This window comes from Dendrobium catenatum, unplaced genomic scaffold, assembly GCF_001605985.2.
Source record: "Dendrobium catenatum unplaced genomic scaffold, ASM160598v2 fragScaff_scaffold_1666, whole genome shotgun sequence".
Lineage (NCBI taxonomy): Eukaryota > Viridiplantae > Streptophyta > Magnoliopsida > Asparagales > Orchidaceae > Dendrobium > Dendrobium catenatum.
The window spans coordinates 45,493-65,960 of NW_021320128.1; the positions used below are offsets into that span (position 1 = coordinate 45,493).

At 35.3% G+C, this 20,468-nt stretch overlaps 1 protein-coding gene and 1 long non-coding RNA gene across 4 annotated transcripts; one reads left to right on the forward strand and one right to left on the reverse strand.

Moving 5' to 3' along the window:
• The first annotated feature begins 9,406 nt into the window (after positions 1–9,406).
• Positions 9,407–9,990, forward strand: LOC110096192 (uncharacterized mitochondrial protein AtMg00810-like). The gene is made up of 2 exons (XM_020821997.1): positions 9,407–9,769; positions 9,916–9,990. Exons 1-2 carry the CDS (start codon positions 9,407–9,409, stop codon positions 9,988–9,990), a joined length of 438 nt encoding a protein of 145 aa, XP_020677656.1.
• Positions 9,991–11,572: 1,582 nt separating this feature from the next.
• Positions 11,573–20,230, reverse strand: LOC110096185. Of its 3 annotated transcripts, none has more exons than XR_002303062.2 (3): positions 20,104–20,230; positions 19,520–20,034; positions 11,573–13,283 (listed from the first exon to the last, which is right to left on the reverse strand). It is a non-coding gene; the product is annotated as an uncharacterized LOC110096185 (long non-coding RNA). The 3 variants fall into 3 exon arrangements; XR_003703261.1 differs by having other exon boundaries at positions 11,573–11,817; positions 12,711–13,283; positions 19,520–20,219; XR_003703260.1 differs by having other exon boundaries at positions 19,520–20,224.
• Between the last annotated feature and the right edge of the window lie 238 nt (positions 20,231–20,468).

Below are 20,468 nucleotides of genomic sequence, written 5' to 3' on the forward strand. Positions count from 1 at the left end.
ATATTATCGATGTTCCGAACACAACGACGCAGTCCGTTTCACGAACGGGCGTCATTTGAGCATACCGATGGTAATTCCTGCATGTGCCCACCTAGATTTGCGCGCACAACCTCAATTAAACAAATTGGTAGTGCATTTAGGGTATTTTTGACGTTCTGAACACAACGACGTAATCCGTTTTGCAATCAGACGTCATTTGAGCAACTACGAGGCTAATTTTTACACTAAACCGCCTTGATTTACGTGCACAACCTCAATTAAACAAATTGATAGTGCATTTAGGGTATTGCTGACGCTCCAGTCGCAATGACGCTATCCGTTTCATGATCGGACGTCGTTTGAGTAACATTGAGGCTAATTCTTGCACTGGACCGCCTCGATTTGCATGCACAACCTCAATTAAATAAATTGATAGTGCATTTAGGGTGATTTCGGTGTTCCGAACGCAACGACGCAGCCTGTTCGTCAATCTGACGTCATTTTAGCAGCCTCGCGCTTTAATTTCGGGTGTCAGTCATCCCTTTTGACAGATCTCGTTCAATTTGATTGCGAGGGGCCTCGACCTAGCAGAATTCGACGACCTGATCGTAATGCCGACATCCGTTTGGCAATCAGAGGTCGTTTGATCCTTCAAATGACACGTGGCGCCAAGGCGCGTATCACTTTACTCACCGGTTTGGTCCTTTCGCACGTGGATTGAGATATCGGGGTCAACATCGAGCAAGAGGGACAAACTATTCTTTGAAAATGTGCTCGAACTACTCCCGAGTGATCAAATCTTTAAAGTTGCCTTGAAAATTTTCCAAATGTTGACCTCTCCACCAATGCTCTGCATATCCTTCAAATACAAAAATAGCAAGAGATACTTATTTGTTTAAAGGAAATTTTACACCAATCAGAATTTTCTCTATTCTAATTATCCAATCATCTACATCACCCTTGAATAAAGGGGGCATCAAGCTTTGAAATAATTTTAAGTGCTTATCCATCTCCACAATAGTGCTAGAACTCGCATTAGCACTTGGTATTTCAGGTGTTGTTGGTAGTACTGATGCTATGATAGGCACAACTAGCCCTATTAGAGATTGAAACTTGTTCCTCACTTGCATCATCATTTTCATCATCCACATTAGCATCATATATCCTAACATCATAGCCATAGGATCAGGGACAACCACAGCAACTAGTATATTCTCTATCATGAATGTACTACCATCCATTAGTGTCACTATCACAATACTTAATCTACTAAATTAGGTTAGGCCAGCTGGCCATTAGTTCCATCCAATACTCATTCTGCCATGCTCCCTTCTAATAACAACATCAAGCTTTTTTCTCCATTGTGTCATGTTAAAAGTCAAATTCTTGCTTAAATCTAATAAAGAAATATCATTTCTAATATTTTCTAACCAAGACTTTTTAGGTCTACCTCGATCTTTATTAATATAAGTCAAATCTAATACCTCTACTGATGAAAATTATTGTTATTTAGTGCATGTTTATATTTTTTTCTTGTACTCAAATATAAGGATTATATGCATATACTATCCCACCAATGCTTTGGGTTTATTTATGGGTTTATCTTATTTTTCAACTAGACATCTAGCTTCTCACTTAGAAATACTATCCCACCTATGCTCTGCAGAAATTTATAAAATTCAATCTTTTCCCTAATATTCAATCCTGCTTCCGCAATTAATTTCCAGAATTCAATTGCTCTGATACCGCTTTCTATCACAACCCGCAATGACACTTATAAGTCAAACACGAGACGAACAAGTAAATAACTTACTAACTCATTACATACAATCACTTCTAACTAATCATTCATAATAGCACTTAATAGCATTTTCTAGAATGAAAAATAATAATTATTCATTCATTTACAGAGCTGCTAAAATAATTCACGATTTTATATATATATATCATCCAAATGTTATATAAACTATAATGAACATATCTATCAAAATTCTATTTTATAACAAAACTATACACCAAAACAATACATCCAAAATACTAAGATTTGACCCCTATTCGAGTTCTACCTTGTCCTTTCCCTTATAATAATATTTAACATAATAAAATATAAGTAAAACTCAATAAGATGAACAATTTAAAGATAAAAAATAATGAATATAAAAATTTACTAATACTCATACATTATCTTATGTGTTACTTGTAATCCTCGTATAAGAAAGACTCAGATTAACATCTAATTACTTTGCAAGTAAAATATGCAATTAGAACTTTAATCGTATTTCATAAATCATTAACAAACTATCAATAAATTTCTTTGTTTTTATATGTATCATTTACAATTTCTCTTTTCAACTTTAGAATATATTATGTCTATGAAAGTGGTTCATTTGGTTATCGTGAGTTAGAAAGCTACATGTTGAGGACCCATCCACCTCCTAACAAGCCCGCCTTTGTTGCCTTACATGTACAAATCAATATACACATCTTACCTGGAGAACCCATTGGCCTCCCAATGGGCATGCACCAATCACCTAACATATACATTTCATCACCTTAATAATCTATCCATGTACATTATTTTTTCTTAAGCTCATTTCATGGAATTTCATTCTTTGAATATTTTGATATATACATCTCATTTTTATTTCATAACTTTACATATGTCCATTTACCTATAAATAAAATAATTATAAAAAAAAAATCTAGACAATCAAATTTTCATAAGAAACCGGTAACAATCATATTATCATATAAAGATAGATAATGACATTAACTTGTGATAAATGCACATCCTGAAATTACATTTTCTTATCTTACTTAACTAAGGGCATTGATAGTCAATCCCCATATAAATTATCTCGTTAAGGACACCTCAAAGCCTCATTCATCGGTAGACAATTTAAAAAATAGGTTTAATATGTGAAAATCTCAATTTCCATTTCTAACTTAAACAAAAATCAATTCAAGCTTAAAATAATAAGTTTTACCTCAATAAAAATCTCTTCTCATATAATATCAACTTTGATCAAAACATTGGTCACCTGTTGATTGTGTTGTTGCATGCTTTTTGATAGAGCCCCCACCTCCCACGGCTACAGCCAACACCAGACTGGTACCTATAAAGGAAAGGTATATGCACATATTCATTTGAATTATTAGTGGCTTGTTTGGGGTTGGCTCCTCAATCCGGACTACTGAAATATATTGGTCTTTGATTATGACAGTCAGTAGCTTTTTTGTATCAATGAGCATGGGTAAAGAATGCCTAACCATTGCTAGTGAATGGACCAAGTATGCTAGTTTGAGCTTGGTTGGTGGAGATGGTCCCGGGGAACTCATTCACATGAATCCAATCCCTGAACTCATTCTGAGTGGTTCCTCTAAAGAATAATGAATAGTAGAATAAGCGGATGAAAGTGTAGATAAGCTCCCTTTCAATTACACCGAGCCTAGTTGGTTGATAGCTCAATGGTATCCACTCATGGATGGTAGTTGATTGATTAGAGTCAGTTTCAGTCTTTCTAGTAGTTGGGGTTTGTGGAACAAGTGAAGTTATATAGATCCCATTGTTTCTAGTACTTTATTAAAATCCACACCAGTAAGAAATAGCTTGAATTGTTGGTTGAAGTGACCTATACATATTTCAAAGCTAGCGCCTTTTATTCCGATAAGTAAGTTGGTAAGTCCTTAATAAGGCATGGGAATTCCCTTAGAAGCCGCTTTCAGAAAGAATAGAATCGCCGAGTCAAAGCATAAGCTAGTGGACTCTTGCCATCTAAGGTGCAACACTCCACCGCTTTGCCTAGCAGCATGACGCTTGTATTGCTCTCCCACAACCCCATTTTCACGGTTTAGGATGCTCCCATTTCGCTCGCCGCTACTACGGGAATCACTTTTGCTTTATTTTCCTCTGGCTACTAAGATGTTTCAGTTCGCCAGATTGTCTCTTGCCTGCCCATGAATTCAACAGTAGTTCAAAAGGTTAACCTATTCGGGAATCTCCGAACTAAATCTATGCTTATTTTCAACTCCCTAAAATATTTCATCGCTTGCTATGCCCTTCCTTGTCTCTGGATGCCTAGGTATCCACCATAAGCCTTTCACCTCACACGGATCCTAAGTGATAAAAGAAAGAAGAATAGTTCTTCTTTCTTTTTTTATTAGCTTCCTTGCATATGTATAAGACCAAACCATTCAATTTCTAAAAAGGTTTACTAATACTTAACTTTTCAAGGGATTCTTCAGCAGTGATTGTGAATGACTAACTTTTTCAATCCTTTCGACCTTGAATCCGTAGGAGCTAGTTAGAAAGATTGGGAAATAGAACCATCTGATTTGATTTATTCTTCATAAACATGAGATGATCATCTTAGGGTGATCCTTTTGTCAACAGATGCTCCTATTACACTCTTAGTCTCTGAAGGATGAGAACCAACTATGTAGCACCTATATCGGCAATTCAAGTATTGTATACGTCATTAGTCCGATCATTTATAGAACTACCCTTAATAACGAACTTGCAAAAGGCGATCTAACCAGTTTTGAATATGCTTGATTTGAGAGTGTAAGAAATTCTTTCAATCAAGACCCCAGATAGGAGTAAGTACTGAGAGGATGCCAATATTTGGAACTTCAACCCAGATTTGATGTTTTTGTTATTTTGTTTTGTCTTCTGCATCCGACCCCAAGTTGGGCACATATATAAGAATGAGATTTGAAGTCTATCAATAGGGCACAACAAAATGTACATTATTTCTTTCTAAATTCTTTACAACATTGCCCACCAAACTATTTTATAACAGTATGAGATTTCTAAACAGCATACCAATATGTACATTTAAAACAAATAGACACATATCGCATTCGCATAAATGACTTTCACAACACACAAATTCATTAAGAACATAATAATAGGAAAGAAAGACTATGGATGTAGTCTACATCAACATTAGTAATAGGAAGAAGACCATCCAAGAGCCTAGCAATCTTTATTGTGACAGAGAGAGCTTCCAACAAGGAAAGGTGTAGAGCGGGCAAAGGAGTCGATATCACCGAGCGCAAAAAGAGAGAGAAGTCAGTTGTCGGCCTAGGGAATGATTAGCTATCTCCTTAGTTGAATCAAGCACAGACTGAAGAATTTCTTCGCCAAGATAAAGTTGCTTATCTATGAGATTAGGTAAGTGTTAGAAGCCTTCTCGGGATAGAGCATGAATGCTTTTTTTCATTCAGAAGTATGCTTTGTCGGGACAGTAATTGAGAAAGTTGGTCAACTAGTCGACTGCTACAGGTCTAAGAAGAAAAGAAGTTAAGGCCTGATGTATGAAAATGTAAGGTCAGCCAATAGGCAAAGACTTATTTATGAGTCCAGTCCAGGGTCAATGGAATATGAAAAGTAAATGGGTTCTACTAACGAGGTAGAATCATCTTAATAGAGATGACCACTCTCTATATAGTCAATAGGATCAATTAGAACAAGTCAGACGATAATATTCCGCAAAATGAAATATCAAAACAAAGAAATTTCACGATCGAAATACCAGAATGGTCTACAAATCCAAGTCTTAGGTAATCTTAAGTTTAAGTATTAAGTATTTGAAGGATTAAGTAACTCTAAGTAAAAGAATCTTTTTTTATTGAAAAACTGGGACTTCCTAGTTTTTATGAACTAATTCACCTATTTTACTGGATGGAATTTCAATAAATTAGAAATAAAAAAAGATAGAAATATTGCAAATAAAGCCATTGCAACTCCCATAAGTGTAGTCCCCCCCCCCCTCCTTGGAGCTACTTTTTCATATTCTGAATTCAATTGTTTCCTCCCTAACTAAGTTCATCTTGGCCCAGATCTAGAACTATTCTCAACGGTTTTTGTAGCCATAAATTCTATTTCATCATGGGTTGAAATATGTTGACTTTGTATGCCATTACGCTGTAGTTGTTATATATATATATATATATATATATATGAATCATATCTCCGCTAGCGCCCTTACTCCTTTGTCTTGGGATTGTCCCAAAAAACTAGCACCTTTTCTTTGTTGCCTACGTCTAGAATAGTTGAGCACGATCGGAAGAGCGAAGCGTGATGAGAATTCTAGACTCGATAAGTTATTATCGACTTTGATCTTGGTTTCTGTATTGAATAGAAATCTTGTATAGAAAGATTTATGTCTTTCTTTATTGAATAAGAAACAAGCGCATTTATCATTGAAGGTCATAAGATTAGCAAAGCGCCAAAGTTACTCAATTTCAATTCATAGTCAATTCCGTAAAATAAATAATGAAAATTGGATCTTATCATAAATTCCTATCTAATAGCAGTAATAGAAATAACTGAAAGAATCAAGAAATGCATCTGTCCGAGCAAATCAAGAGATGACATGTAGTTTTGTGATAACTCATCAACGTCCTCAATTAACTATTGACAGCTCATCTAACTATTCTAGATTGTTATGTTATTACTCTATAAATATCATTCTTGTATCCTGAGAATATCATCTTGAATAATGAAGGCTTAAGCTCTAAATGGTATCAGAGCTAGCTATCCATGGCGCAATCCTCTTTTTTTTTTTCTCAAATTGGCGAACCAACTGAAGCAACAGCAGAAAAAGGATGTACAATACCTGCTTCACTTAAATTTATGATTTCCAACATTCGGACAATCGTTCCCACACAATTGACAAATGAGAACTACTCCATTTGGAAATAACATATTCTCAAACTGCTCAAAGCCAATGGTTTCTTGACGTTTCTTCTTTCGACTGCTAGCCCGCCGGAGAAATTCATTTAGACGAACAAAGGCATCACCGTTTTGAATCCACAGTGCTTCAAATTGATCCTAATTGATCAAAATCTTGCAGCAGCAATTTGCTCTATAATCTCATCATCGATAATGTCGTATGTCATTAATATGGATTCTTGCTCATCCATCTAGAGCACAGTAGAACGATGACTGCAAGCAACAAACAGATCGAAAATATTTCAGCTCAAGAATGAGCTACACAATCTCGCAATAAAAAATAAAACAATGACTCAGTATCTTACCAAAGTTAAGACTATCGTTGATCAAATCACTGCAGCGGGATCTACTATAAACAATGAAGATATCATTATCTACACGCTCAATGGCCTTACATCTACATATCAAGCATTCAAAACGTCAATTCAAACCAAGGTTCATCCTATAAGCCTCGATGATCTGTATTTTCTTCTTCTCAACGAAGAGATTAACATCCAAACTGAATCACGGAAGCATCTTTCAATTGTAGATTTGGAAACTGCCTTATACTCGTCGCGAGGAAGAGAATACAAAGGAAGGGGCGGATCTGCACAAACCAGTTCAAGAACTCCCTCTAACAATCTTCCTACATGTCAAATTTGAAACAAGAGAGGTCACTCTGCTTCAGCGTGTTGGCATCGCTTGAATTTGGATTACAACCCTCAACCACCTTCCACTCAACAGCAATCAAATTAGAAAGCCATGATGGCCACAAATGACCAGATCAATCCAGATTGGTATCTAGATTATGGAGCATCATCGCACTTAACGAATTCCCTGGAAAATCTAAATCAACCAAAGTCATACACTGGCTCAGACAACATAATAATTGGAGATGGCAGAACCATTCCAATTGCTCATTCTGGATCTAGTATTTTACCCACACCCAACAGTAAGCTTCAAATATCTCAAATTTTTCACATTCCTCAAATTTCACACAACTTACTATCCATATCTTCCCTTACAAAAGACAATAACATCTCAATCTCATTTGATGCAAATGGTTTCATCATCAAGGCCTTGAAGACACATCAACTCCTTCTCAAGTGACTAAGATCTAACGGTTTATATCCTCTATCAAACATCAATAACGCAGCATTTACTGCAACTCGTCAATTGTCATCTATCTGGAACAAACGGCTTGGACATCCTCATCATCAAGTCCTCGAGAAAATCTCCAACAGTCACAAGCAACTTCACATTTCCACCTCACAAACTCTGTGTCCTGACTGCATTTTGTCCAAAAGTCATAAACTAGTTATTTCTAAGTCTGAAACCCACTCTTCTCAACATCTTGTTCTATTACATTCTGATGTGTGGGGACTTCATCAAACTTCATGCCCCTAAACACCAGAGTAAAATGGAGTGGCTGAGAGAAAGCATCGTCATTTGATTGAAACTACCAGAACTCTTCTACATTCAGCCTCCCTTCCCCTTACTTTATGGCCTGAAGCTACTCTTACAGCCTCATTCCTGATCAACCGACTGCCATCCAAATCCACAAACAATATATCCCCACTCCAATGTCTATATCACACTCTACCTGATTACTCTATTTTAAAAACATTTGGATGCCTACATTTTTCGTGGCAACCACCAAATAAGCGACACAAACTTGAGCCTAAGTCCATATCTTGTGTCTTCATTGGCTACTCATCTGTATCAAAGGGTTACAAATGTTATGATCCTATTACTCAAAAAATATATGTATCACGGCATGTAACCTTTGATGAAAATGTATTCCCATTTAAATCATCTCAAACAGACCAACCTACAACTTCATCAACATTCAGATCTCCACCCGGTATACTAGTACCTACTCCTCAAACCACTACTGAAAGCTATTCCATTCAACCATCAAATAAAAATCTTGTTTCTTGTAGTCCTCCATCTCACACCAGAAATACATCTCCATCACCACCCAACAACCCAGTTGATGAATATCAATCCAATCATCCAAGCATTTCTAAGGAAGTTCATCCGATGATCACCAGACTCAAAACTAGATCACTTAAGCCAAGACAAATACTCAATCTACTACATGCCAATACATGTGAAGACAGTTCAACCAAACCAGATCCAACTTGCTACACAAAAGTAGTTAAATCTGCTCACTGGCGCAAGGCTATGGCTGAGGAGTTTTTAGCATTACAGAAGCAAGGTATATGGTAGCTAGTACCACATCCAGAAAATACACCAGTACTTAGGTGTAAATGGACATATGAAACAAAATGGCACTCAAATGGCTCAATTGCAAGATTCAAAGCATGGCTTGTAGCATAAGGCAATCACCAAGAATATGGGGTCAATTATCTAGATACATTTAGTCCGGTGGCCAAATTTCTCATAATCCGAGCTTTGATCACAATAGCTCTATCTCAAAAACAATCAATACATCAATTAGATGTTGCGAATGCATTATTACATGATGATCTTGAAGAATAAATCTACATGAAGCAACCAAAAGGATTTGAAGATACCATACATCCCAACCATGTGTGTTGTTTACATAAAGCATTATATGGTCTCAAACAAGCATCGAGACAATGGTTCAAAATGTTCAATGCTCATCTCAAGTCCCTTGGATTTCAAAATGGTAAAGTTGACTCCTCTCTATTCGTATTTCAATATAATCAAGTGGAATTATGAATGGTAATCTACATGGATGATATTCTATTAACTGGCAACAACTCTACCATGATTTCTCAAACAATTTATCAAGTGAATCAGAAATTTGCAATGAAAGATATGGGAACAATCACAAACTTTCTCGGCATCCAGATTACTCGGACCACCGATTCATACTTCATGTCTCAATCAGCTTATGCGAAGTCTATACTTCAAACAGCAGGTCTGGTTCAGTGTAAACCGCTTGCAACTCCTACTTATACCAAACAAGTAGCATATAAGAAACCAGATCCGGTGCTAGTTGATGCTCACATATACCGACAAATTTCAAGAGCTCTACAATATCTAATTATTACTATACCTGACATAGCTTATGTGGTTAATGTACTATGTCATCACATGCATAATCCAACATATGAACACACACATATGCTCAAGAAACTCTTAAGATAGATCAAAGGCACCTGTAATTATGGAATTCCCATTTTAGATGCTTGAGCTCTATTCATACTCTGATGCGGATTGGGCAGGTGACAAACAAACTAGAAGATCTACAACCGGATATTGCACATTCCTATGAAATACAATCCTGTCATGGAGTGTAAAGAAGCAACATACTGTTGCTCGTTCCTCCACGGAAGCATAATACAGAGCATTGGCGGCGGCAACTACAGATATCATGTGGCTAAGAAAACTACTTCAGGATTTCAATATAAACCTGATCAAACCAACATAATTATGATGTGATAATATATCAGCTATTGCGTTGGCGAATAACCCTGTGTTTCACTCAAGAACAAATCACATTGAAATTGATCAACACATTATTAGAGATCACATATAATTTCAGAATATCTGTATAATTATGGTTACAACTCAAGATCCACAAGCGGATATACTTACCAAACCTTTGTCCACAACTCGTTTTCAGGAGCCATGGCGCAAGCTGACTATCCAACCTGACTCGTCAGCTTGAGGGGGACTAACAGCAATAACAGAAATAACTGAAAGAATCAATAAGTGCATCAGTCCGAGCCAATCAAGAGATGACACGTAGTCTGGTAACAGCTCATTAACGTGTTCAACTAACTATTGACAGCTCTTCTAACTGTTCTAGATTGCTCTGTTATTACTCTATAAATACCATTCTTATATCCAGATAATATCATCTTGAATAATTAAGGCTTAAGCTCTACACTATCTTTTCTCTTTAGCTCTATTTTCCTTTGGCTAGATTCCAATTTTTCCATTCAATTTACCGTTACAAAGACATGGACAAGGACTTACAGGCAGATCGAAGGGGAGTACTTTGACTTAGTGTTAAGTGTGTTCTAATAAGTTAAGTCATAATTTCATTTTTCTTAATTTGGCCTTAATTACACCTCATCCTAGCCCTTCGATTTCCCATCAATTATTGCATGCCCAAGAAAGTGAAGAAGCGGGATTTGCTATATTGCATTAATTGTGAATAATAATATAAAATTTAAATATAGATAATCTGATTAAAATGAAATTTAATCTAAATAATTGTAAATAATTATAATATATATATATACACACACACACACACACACACTAAAATGAACATTAGAGTTTCATTAAAAAAAAATATTTATAAATTCTAAGATGCACAAAAAAAGAGGTATAAAAATTTAGGATTTACCTTTTCAAAAATTCTTGATTATTACAACATCAGAAACAATCCACTGCCTTTTTAATGTAAATCTATGTTTTACATGAGTGAACAAACCCAAATTGGCAATAAAAGTGGTGTAATAAGAAGAAATGGGTAGAAGAACCTTATAAAAGGAGGATGGAAAGAGATCCAATCAAATAACATTGCAAAAAGTTCTATCAATTCTTGTTTTGATAGGTTTAGAGATCTGATCTTTGCAACAGTGTGGAGCTAAACGAGCCTCAAGTCATAGATATCATAATAAAAATATTTCATATTTATAACACAAGGAGTATTTCACATAATTTTATCATGAAGAGAATAAATACAATTGAAATCTCCTATAACCAACCAATTACCATTAACATAACCAGATAGATCAACAATAGATTGCCAAGGAGATTTCTTGCCTAAAATTTCATTTACAACATAGACAAAATTCACCATAAAATTAATTGTGCTAGAGAACAAAATCTCTATATGATTCAGTTGAGAGGCAGTCAAAAGAGAAGTGACCAAGATATGAGATTTATTTCATTTTATGCAAATTCTTCTCCGATAAGCAACAGAAATTATCATAACCTTTTTCATTAGGAAATAGCAGCATTCTTCTCTTAATGAAGAAACTCAATATTCAACTGAATCTCCAACTGACAAATAAGGTCTAAATTTGAATCATGGAGCCCTCTTAAGTTTCAAGATGCATGATAAGGACATAAAGCGGTGGAGTTGGAGCTTTTCTGATCAGCCCTTTTACCTTTTGAAGCAAAGAAGACATTCTTAGATGTTTTCCTATTTGTCTAGCAGCATCATGCGTTTGGTTATGTAATCCAAAAACAACCTCCTTAGGAATAATAAAAGGGCTAGGCAGAACTAGTAATGTTAAATCGATGGTGAGGTTTGTTTGGTTTCTAGGAAAATGTATTAGTGAAACATCTGAAATCGTGTAAGACAATGGGCAGCATTTATATGTGAAGTAGAGGCATTTCCTGTAAGAGAAACAGTAATAGACTGGAACTCAAAAGAGGTGGGTTTAATAAGCTCATTTACCATGGCAGAACACCACTCAATAAAATCAGGCTTGCAGCAATAGATGAAGTGTGGGTCTGATTAACAAGACCAGAACTGAGTGAGGGCATCCTACCACTTTTATCACCTGCGTCCCTCCTCCGACTTCTATCATGTGCCAAAGTATTGTGAGGATAGGGTTTGTTTGAGGATAGGACTTCGCATTATAAAGAAATATATAACATGATTTGCATACAGAAGGCCTCCAATCATATACAATCTATCGACAGATTTTCCTTTCATTAAGGTTGATGAGAAAGGATTCCGGTATGAAATAGGAGGGAGAAATCAACAGACACTAGAAAAAGTCAGATGGGATTTTGATTCAATCAAGATATCAGCAGTAACAGGAATCCAAACTTTGCAAGTCACCTTGGATAAGTCTTCCTTATTCCAATAGCAATACAGGGGAGTTTGGGAGTTTAATCCATATAGGAATCTCAACAAATTCCACATAATAAAGATGAAGGATTTTACCTTAAAAAAATTGGGGATTGTTGTTCCATAGTAACTCATTGTCCTCCTAACAATTAAATTTAAATGAGAAAAAAACACCAACAAGTGTGTGTAGATCGATATTACCTTTAAAAGTTCCATTGCTTTTCACTATAGTGAGGAGAGATTCATAGTAAGGTTGCTATCTGCAGCATGCCCGATGAGAGGTAGCTTCCACTCTTTTCCTCTTTCGAATAGATCTTTTGTAGAGAATAGTAATTTCTGTTCATCACTTTACATGAAGGCTAGGGAAATTTTTGAACTCCTTGCACCGTGGGCACATAATAGATCATTCCAATTAGGGCTTCCTTTCTAAGATGGAGGACAGGGGCCATTATGAAGCGGCAACATTCTCACTTCCTGAAGGTTTGCGTTAGGGGATAGAACCTCAAGAATTGAACAAAAGGTGGAGGGAATAGAAGGAAAAACGTTAAGATTTGTGAAGAGGAGAGATCAGATTTATAGATCTCCCTAACTAAGAGGGCTTTATGGATGTTGGGGTGAAGTGGATGGGATTTCAAAGGAAGAGGTGGGGAGAGAGTGCATGCAACCCTCTGGCAAAGGCCGAATGCTGGTCTTTAATACACTAAGAAGAGTTTAGGAGGGAGCACCACCACTAGAAGGGGAAGGTGAGAAGCCATTACCTTATCAGAATATCACCTGCAAAAGCAGAGTAGGGAAAAACCACATTTCAAAATGTGAAGCAGGAATCAAAGTTTAACTTTCTAAAAATGAGAGCAGTTTTGTCCAACGACAAAATTGTCACGACCCGTCCCGGTGAGCTCGCATAGGCGAGCCTGGAACGGAGGTCGGACGGTAGTCTAAAATATCTAATCTCTAAAACTATCACCATAACATTTGAAAGAGCAACTAAAATAATATAATTAAACATAACCTCAAACAAATTCATATAATTACCTTTCTTCCGGCGCTCCTCTTCTACGGTAAACATGTCCACCCCTTCTACTCATTTTGATTTAAAGTAGTTACACATGAAAAATGTTTGAACAACTAACAGTAAGCCAACGCTTAATAAGTAAAGCACAATTCTAAACTACAATAATCAAGGCAAAATAAACAATATGCTAAATGTCATATTTCATTTAAAACATAACATAAATTGATTTCTTACAAACATGTCATTAAACATATCATATATCATAAAACTATATATTTCATTTTCATTTCCATATTCATATCAATATTCATGATTTTTTCATTTCGTATATATTACAATTGTTACAGGAGCCACCGTCTACTACCATAAAGGTACTCCTTTACCATTTCCTTTTTCATATCCTTTATCATTTTAACATGCACGAGTACAGCGTTCCCCGCTGGTACCATAAGGGGGTGAGCTCAATCAATTCAGCATGCACATACAAGCAATCAATAACAATCATATCATCTCATTTCATCTCATTTCTATAACATATAAACTTTGTATAATAAAGCCATAAGATGTAACATATAAATTGCAAGATCAACCATTAAACAAGAGTCAAGATTTTATAAATATGTTTGGTCTTTCAAAACATATAACTTGAGAGAAAACAAATGTATCACGGTAATAAAGAATCATTAATACTTACCTCGATTTAAAGGATTTGATTACCCCGCTCGAACACATTTCTTCGAGGTCACGATTATCACCTATAAACATTAATTTCTTCTTCAAATTCTTCATAATAAATTTACATTTAAGTTCTCCTTCTCTTACTAAACTGCCCTAAGTTTTTTCTCTTTCTCTCTCTCTCTCATTTAAAACATAAAGCATATAACAATTCTAAAATCTCATATTTTATTCTAATTATATATTTTAACCAAATTAACCCTTTACCCTAATCCTAATTTAATTTAAATTAATTTTTATTTTTGGATTTATTTTAATTAAAAATTAGAGAAATAATATTTCATGAAAACTCCTAATTTCTACTCTTAAAAACTTCCTTAAGACCCATAGAAATATTATACATTAAGAAATTTTCATATAAATCAAAAATCTGCAAAACCCTAAGTTTCTAAATCTCAAAAGTTTTGAAGAAAAACCTCATCTCCTTGCATAAAATTATCTCATAACTATATCCTATCATTCCCTTAAAGAAAATCAAAGTTTCCCCCAAACCCTATATTTTTCTCCTTAAAAACAATTCTATAAAAACATGAGAAATCACTTAAATACAACTCGCCTTAACCTTCCCTTAGTCTTCCCTACAAATTCCTCCACGAACGGCCGCCGGAAATCCGCCCCTAGTTTCGTCGTCCGTCCCTTGCCCGACGCCTTCTCTCCGCCTCTTCGTGCGTTCGGGCGGAAGAAACCGAGCTAATGAAATGGGGAAGGGAGGGATGCCAAAATGACCTATTTGCCCTCACTTAAACTATCTCGGCTTTAATACTTAATAGGGTATAATATGTATTATGAGACTTCGATTAATTTTAATTTTTAAAATAAACAAAATTAGATATAGATTTTATATATCAAATCGATCAGAATTTCGCACATAATTTTATAAAATTATTTTCGTTAATTTCCGACAACATTGAAAATTTCACTTAAATCTCGTCGCGATGGATCGAGATGCGTGCGAAGTCTAAATCAGTACTTTTCGGGTTTTACAAAAATAGCCCACAAAGCAATATTCATTAGCTCCGATTTCATAAACTCAAACGGGAATATTGTTAACTCTCTTATTTATGAGAAATTATCATGTGCGGAGTCCGGATCGAGATAATCATCCGATATACTATACTCAGTAATTTTTTTTATCAGTATTTGTGTAGTATTTACTGAGTATACTCAATAAATCAGACGGTTATCCCGTCATGACTCCACATGTAATAATTTCTCCTTGTTTATCTCAAAAAAATCTTTGAGCTTAAAAAAGAGTGATAACCTTATGCTAAAGTTTGTATTACCATCTTACATATGAAAAAAAAAAAGAAAGATAATTAAGAGTCTCATCAACAAAGTTAAATAGAATACATAATTCATTCTTCATTCACCTTTTGAATGAATTTTATATAGGAGATCAAGAAAAATCTGATCAAATTAAACATATTCCATCTCTTGAAAAATAAACTCACGAGCTCAAAGGAGAGATTGGTATTATTCTTGAACAGTCATATTACTTTATAATGAAGTGAGTTTGAACTCCAATAAGAAAATTATTGTTTATTATCCCACTTTCTTCCAAGTAGAATCCCCTAAATTATACTTAAACTATGCTAAGAATTATATCAATCACATATCTTTTAATTAATCAATACAACATTAAATGCCTAACATGAAATGCGCATAATTAGGCAAAAACAATAATTTAGAGTTCACCTCAAACTAATCATGCCCTTTAAAAATCATGGTCATGACTCTCTCTAGGGGTTACACATATTGTATAGAAATGTAAAAATGAGCTCCATTTGAAAGTTTTTTATGGGGTTATTTCTAGGCACAGTCAAGGTTTCATCTAGTATTGGCTCGTGAGGGCTCAAGACTAATTTTAATTATGGTATCAAGATGGTGTTGCAGTCCTTCCTTAGAGGTTGAGCACGAATATAGATGATGTTCAGGTCTATGTTGTGGTTGTTAATCGATAGGAGTGAAAAAACTCCTGACAAACAACACAAAATTACTAATTGCCAAAACTCGGATAATTAGAGAGATAATTTGATTCCCTTAGCTACAAAAAATAATTCACACAATCAAAAGGTAAATAAAGTGTGCAATGTACACAGAACTGTTTATGTGAACATTTTAGAAAGAGAAAACCATAGTGCTTAACCCAACTGAAATAGGTTACACTAATAATACATATGATCTACAAAGGATAATCCTTCCTTGATCTTAGAGAAAGAATCATTATAAAGCAAATTAAGTTAGGACATGCTAGCATTGTTTATACAATAAAGTCAAGTACCGAGACAATCCTCCTCCACGAGCCTAAGTCAACACGAGTTGAAGGTGACATATAAAGCAAAGCTGAATGGTCGAGAAAGGCTTCTAAAGATAGTCATGATAATCCACCTCCTTCAGAGAAAGATAACATGATCTTAGGACATCAAATGAGGTGACGATGAAAGATTAGAGAGGTCACTAAGGATGGAAGGTAGGTCCTATCACTAGAGGTGAAGACAGCACGCACAAAGATGCCAAACAAGAAAGTGCAAGGAGTGATTAAAGGTAGCAAGGACAATCCTCCTCTAGAGGTAGATATAACATAATCTAAAGCTATATGCAAGGTAACGGAAAAATGTTGTGGAAGCCATTAAGAATGGTCGAATTGATCATCTCTATAGACGTAAAAACAACGAGGGGCATCTGGAAGTATTGATGTGGGATTGAATAACCCAAAATCAGTAGGTGAGTGAGGGAAAGGATAGTCCTTTCATCTAAAATAAAGTTGGCAAGCGCTTGAGGGCAATCGAGACAATGTCTCACTTGAAAGGAGGAGAAATTGAATGACCCAACGCCAACAAACTATTGAGGATGATAGAGACAGTTCCTCTCCTAAAAAAAGTGAGAATTAAATGACCTAAAGTTGTTAAGCGACTAAGGCAGCTAAACTAATCATTTTCCAAAAAGAGAGAGGGGGTGTATGACTTGGATTTGACGATAAAAAAGGGAAAGAATAGTCCCTCTCCAGAAAAGAGGGGGAACCATATGAAAAGCACTATGACTAAGTTGAGAAAAATATGCCCTTTCTCTGAAGGAAACTACAGGATTTGATAATTATGCAAAAGAAAATTCCAAGAACATCATAAATAACCAGCTGGAATTTCAGGTGGTGTCCAAAGATCTGAATATTTCTATGAAATAGACCTTAAGAATATACCAAATAAGCAGAATGAATGTATTTATGGATTTATAGGTCATTTGACCATTATCTAAATTATGCCAAAATACATAATTTTTATCAATAATGGATAGACCACATCGCACCCTCTCCAAATCAAAAAATAATTGGATGATCCCACCCCTAGGCTGATCTGATCGATACATACATGGCAGGGTGGTCATGTTGGGTAATTGGACGACTGGTTAAAGGCCAACGGCAACTACAACTAGTAATTCTAGTTATATCTTTGATTAAAAAATAAAATATACCACAATGTAAATCTCTACACCAACAATCAAAAGGTCGACAAATCAAAATTCCTATGATTGGATTGAAAGGAGCAATGTAAAGAAGGTTCGTACATGAAAATTTAAGGCATCAAAAACTGGTGATGATTGCCATTCTTGCATCAAAATATTTGTCACATTGGAAGAAACAACTTGTCGCAAATGACACATGAAATGGAGGTATATAAAAGTCACAATAACCATGGGAACATAGAACCTTGTTGGATGAGCTATACAAAAATAATTATACATAGTTGATAGGAATACTTGGAAAAAGAAAGTAGGGAAGACTACCTTTTGGCCACTTGGTAGACGGATTGCCTTTTGGCAGCCAACGGGGTGATCCCCATCTCCATTGATATTTTGTAAGGTGTTTGGCATATTCTCCTTGAATTCATGCATAAAAAGGAAAAATGACGGTGGTTCGGTCCGTGATCTGAGCTAGTCCACATTTATATGATTTTGTTGCCATTAGAATCGTTACAACGAGGAGAATGTTTTGACTATAAATTTGCATGAATAGGATTCAATTGAATGCTAATAATTTTTTAAAATCATTATTTTAAGGTGAGACCTACAATGCTTCATGGCACAGAATGTTGGCCATTAAAAGAAAAGCAAAATGATAAGTTACTTACTTAGTTTAGCATTTAAGGATAGACCTTTCATTTAAGGATAAACCTTTCATACTCCTATTCAAGTAAAAGGGGGCGAAATAGATTATCCCAAACTTATGGGGAGCAAAGCTTCTATAATATGCATACTTACAATAGCATTTAAGGATAAATCTTTCATATTATACATTGCTACAAAGGGCTTTTCTTAAATTTTGAGGGAGGAAAGAACCACCCCCAACCCCTCCTTGGTTCCACCATTGATCTTGCCACTTGAAGGAACTGACAGTGGAAGGAGAATAACATAAAGAAAGAAAGGACGGTAAATTCCTAGCATATTACCTTCTCCAAGAAAGTTGTTGCAGTACCGCCTTTTGTTATTGCTCCATCATTTTGCTAATCTCAGTAGCAAGAATGAATCACTCTTTCTTCGGCCTAAGAATTATTATCCTCATTTTGATTTACCAAATCACTCTTCCTCCAACATTGTTGTGGAGATGGCAAACCAGGGAGCTCATAATGATGAACAAACCAGACCAGAAAACACATAACTGCAATAAAGCATATTCACTCCAAACATGTTGCCATCTAACCAAGGTCGGCTCTATATTCTTTATTTTTGCTTAAATGAAGACAATGTAGATGTATTAGATCCGGCTTATGTTAAAAAAAGTAGAGGTCAACCTAAAAAAACTGGTTAGAAAGTTTTTGAAATTACCTTTTTTAATTAGATTTGAACGAGAATTTGACTCTTAATAGAATACAATGGAGAAAAAATATTCATGTAACCGACCCTAAGTAGTGAGATAAAAACTTGATATTTGTTGTTGTTGTTGTTGAATGAAGGCAATCTAATTAAAATTTACAATCCTGACTCTAATCTGCATAAAATCCCCCTAAATCCATCTCTGTAAAAATTTATTAATCACTTAATTGTTGATGCCAACATGAGTTACACAGAATTTAATAAAGATATTAATGTTGGATTTAACCATATAATTGATTCCAGATATTAAAGAGAGAAGATGAAACAATCAAATGCCAAAATCCTCCAATGAAATTTCTGATGGATGTTTCTCTAATTGGGATTTGCAACAATAAAAATTTGACAGCAAAGGAAAAAAGAAAAAAGGAGATGAGAGAAAAGAAAATGATGGCCTCACCAGCATCCAGAGGAAGGCCAACTAAAAGAATCTGATACTTTGTGCATTCAAAATCGCTTCTTATATGCTTAAACTCCTTCAATCAAAAATTTTGTGAAGTTCCAAATCTTGAGTCTTAAAATAAAGAGGGAGGAAGAGACATATGCCCGAACTAACAGAAGTATCTTTGCTAGATCTGCCATGTATCTAACTGGTCAATCAATTTATGACATTCTTCATAGAATTAAGCTCATACAAAGGAAGAGAACGAAGTAGGCGACAGCCACAGTGGCTAACCATTGCGCACATTGCTTCTGCCGTTAGAAGCGCTTATTGTTTCTCCAAATTTCGAGATTCTGCCCCGACTATGGAGGCTTATTATTCAGTTTTAAAACCCCGACGTCTTTCTTTCTGCCCGTTTTAGGGTTTAGGGTTCGGTGTGCGTGTTCTAGTTAAAGGCTACCAGCTGGATGCTTTTCATCGGAGAGCTATTGTTGGTGTTCTGCTTCTTTTGTCTGTACTCTATTGCGTTGCGGCTGACAAGTTTGGCATTAGAGTTATCATTCTACAAGATTCAAGAGTAATACATGCGTTAAAGATGAAACCTGGCAGCTGGAGCGAGATGATTCTGCGAAATGCTCCTTCCCCTTCCTGCTTTCAAACTTCAGTGGGTGGAGAAAGCCCTGCAGAATCCTTTAATCATGATGGCTGGAAACCTGAGTTAGAAAGCCGTTGCACTATTTAATCCCCTCTTTCGGGATTTACATACATACCACTTTATTATTTAATTATATTATATATGTAATATCTAAAATATTAATATTATATGCCTATTAATTTTATATAACTTTAATATCAAATATATCACTCTTATATTTAATTCCTACCACTCATACAATCCTGTAAATTTTAATATTTCATTTCATGCATCATATTTGTTATATGAGTGGTAGCCATGTAATATTAATAT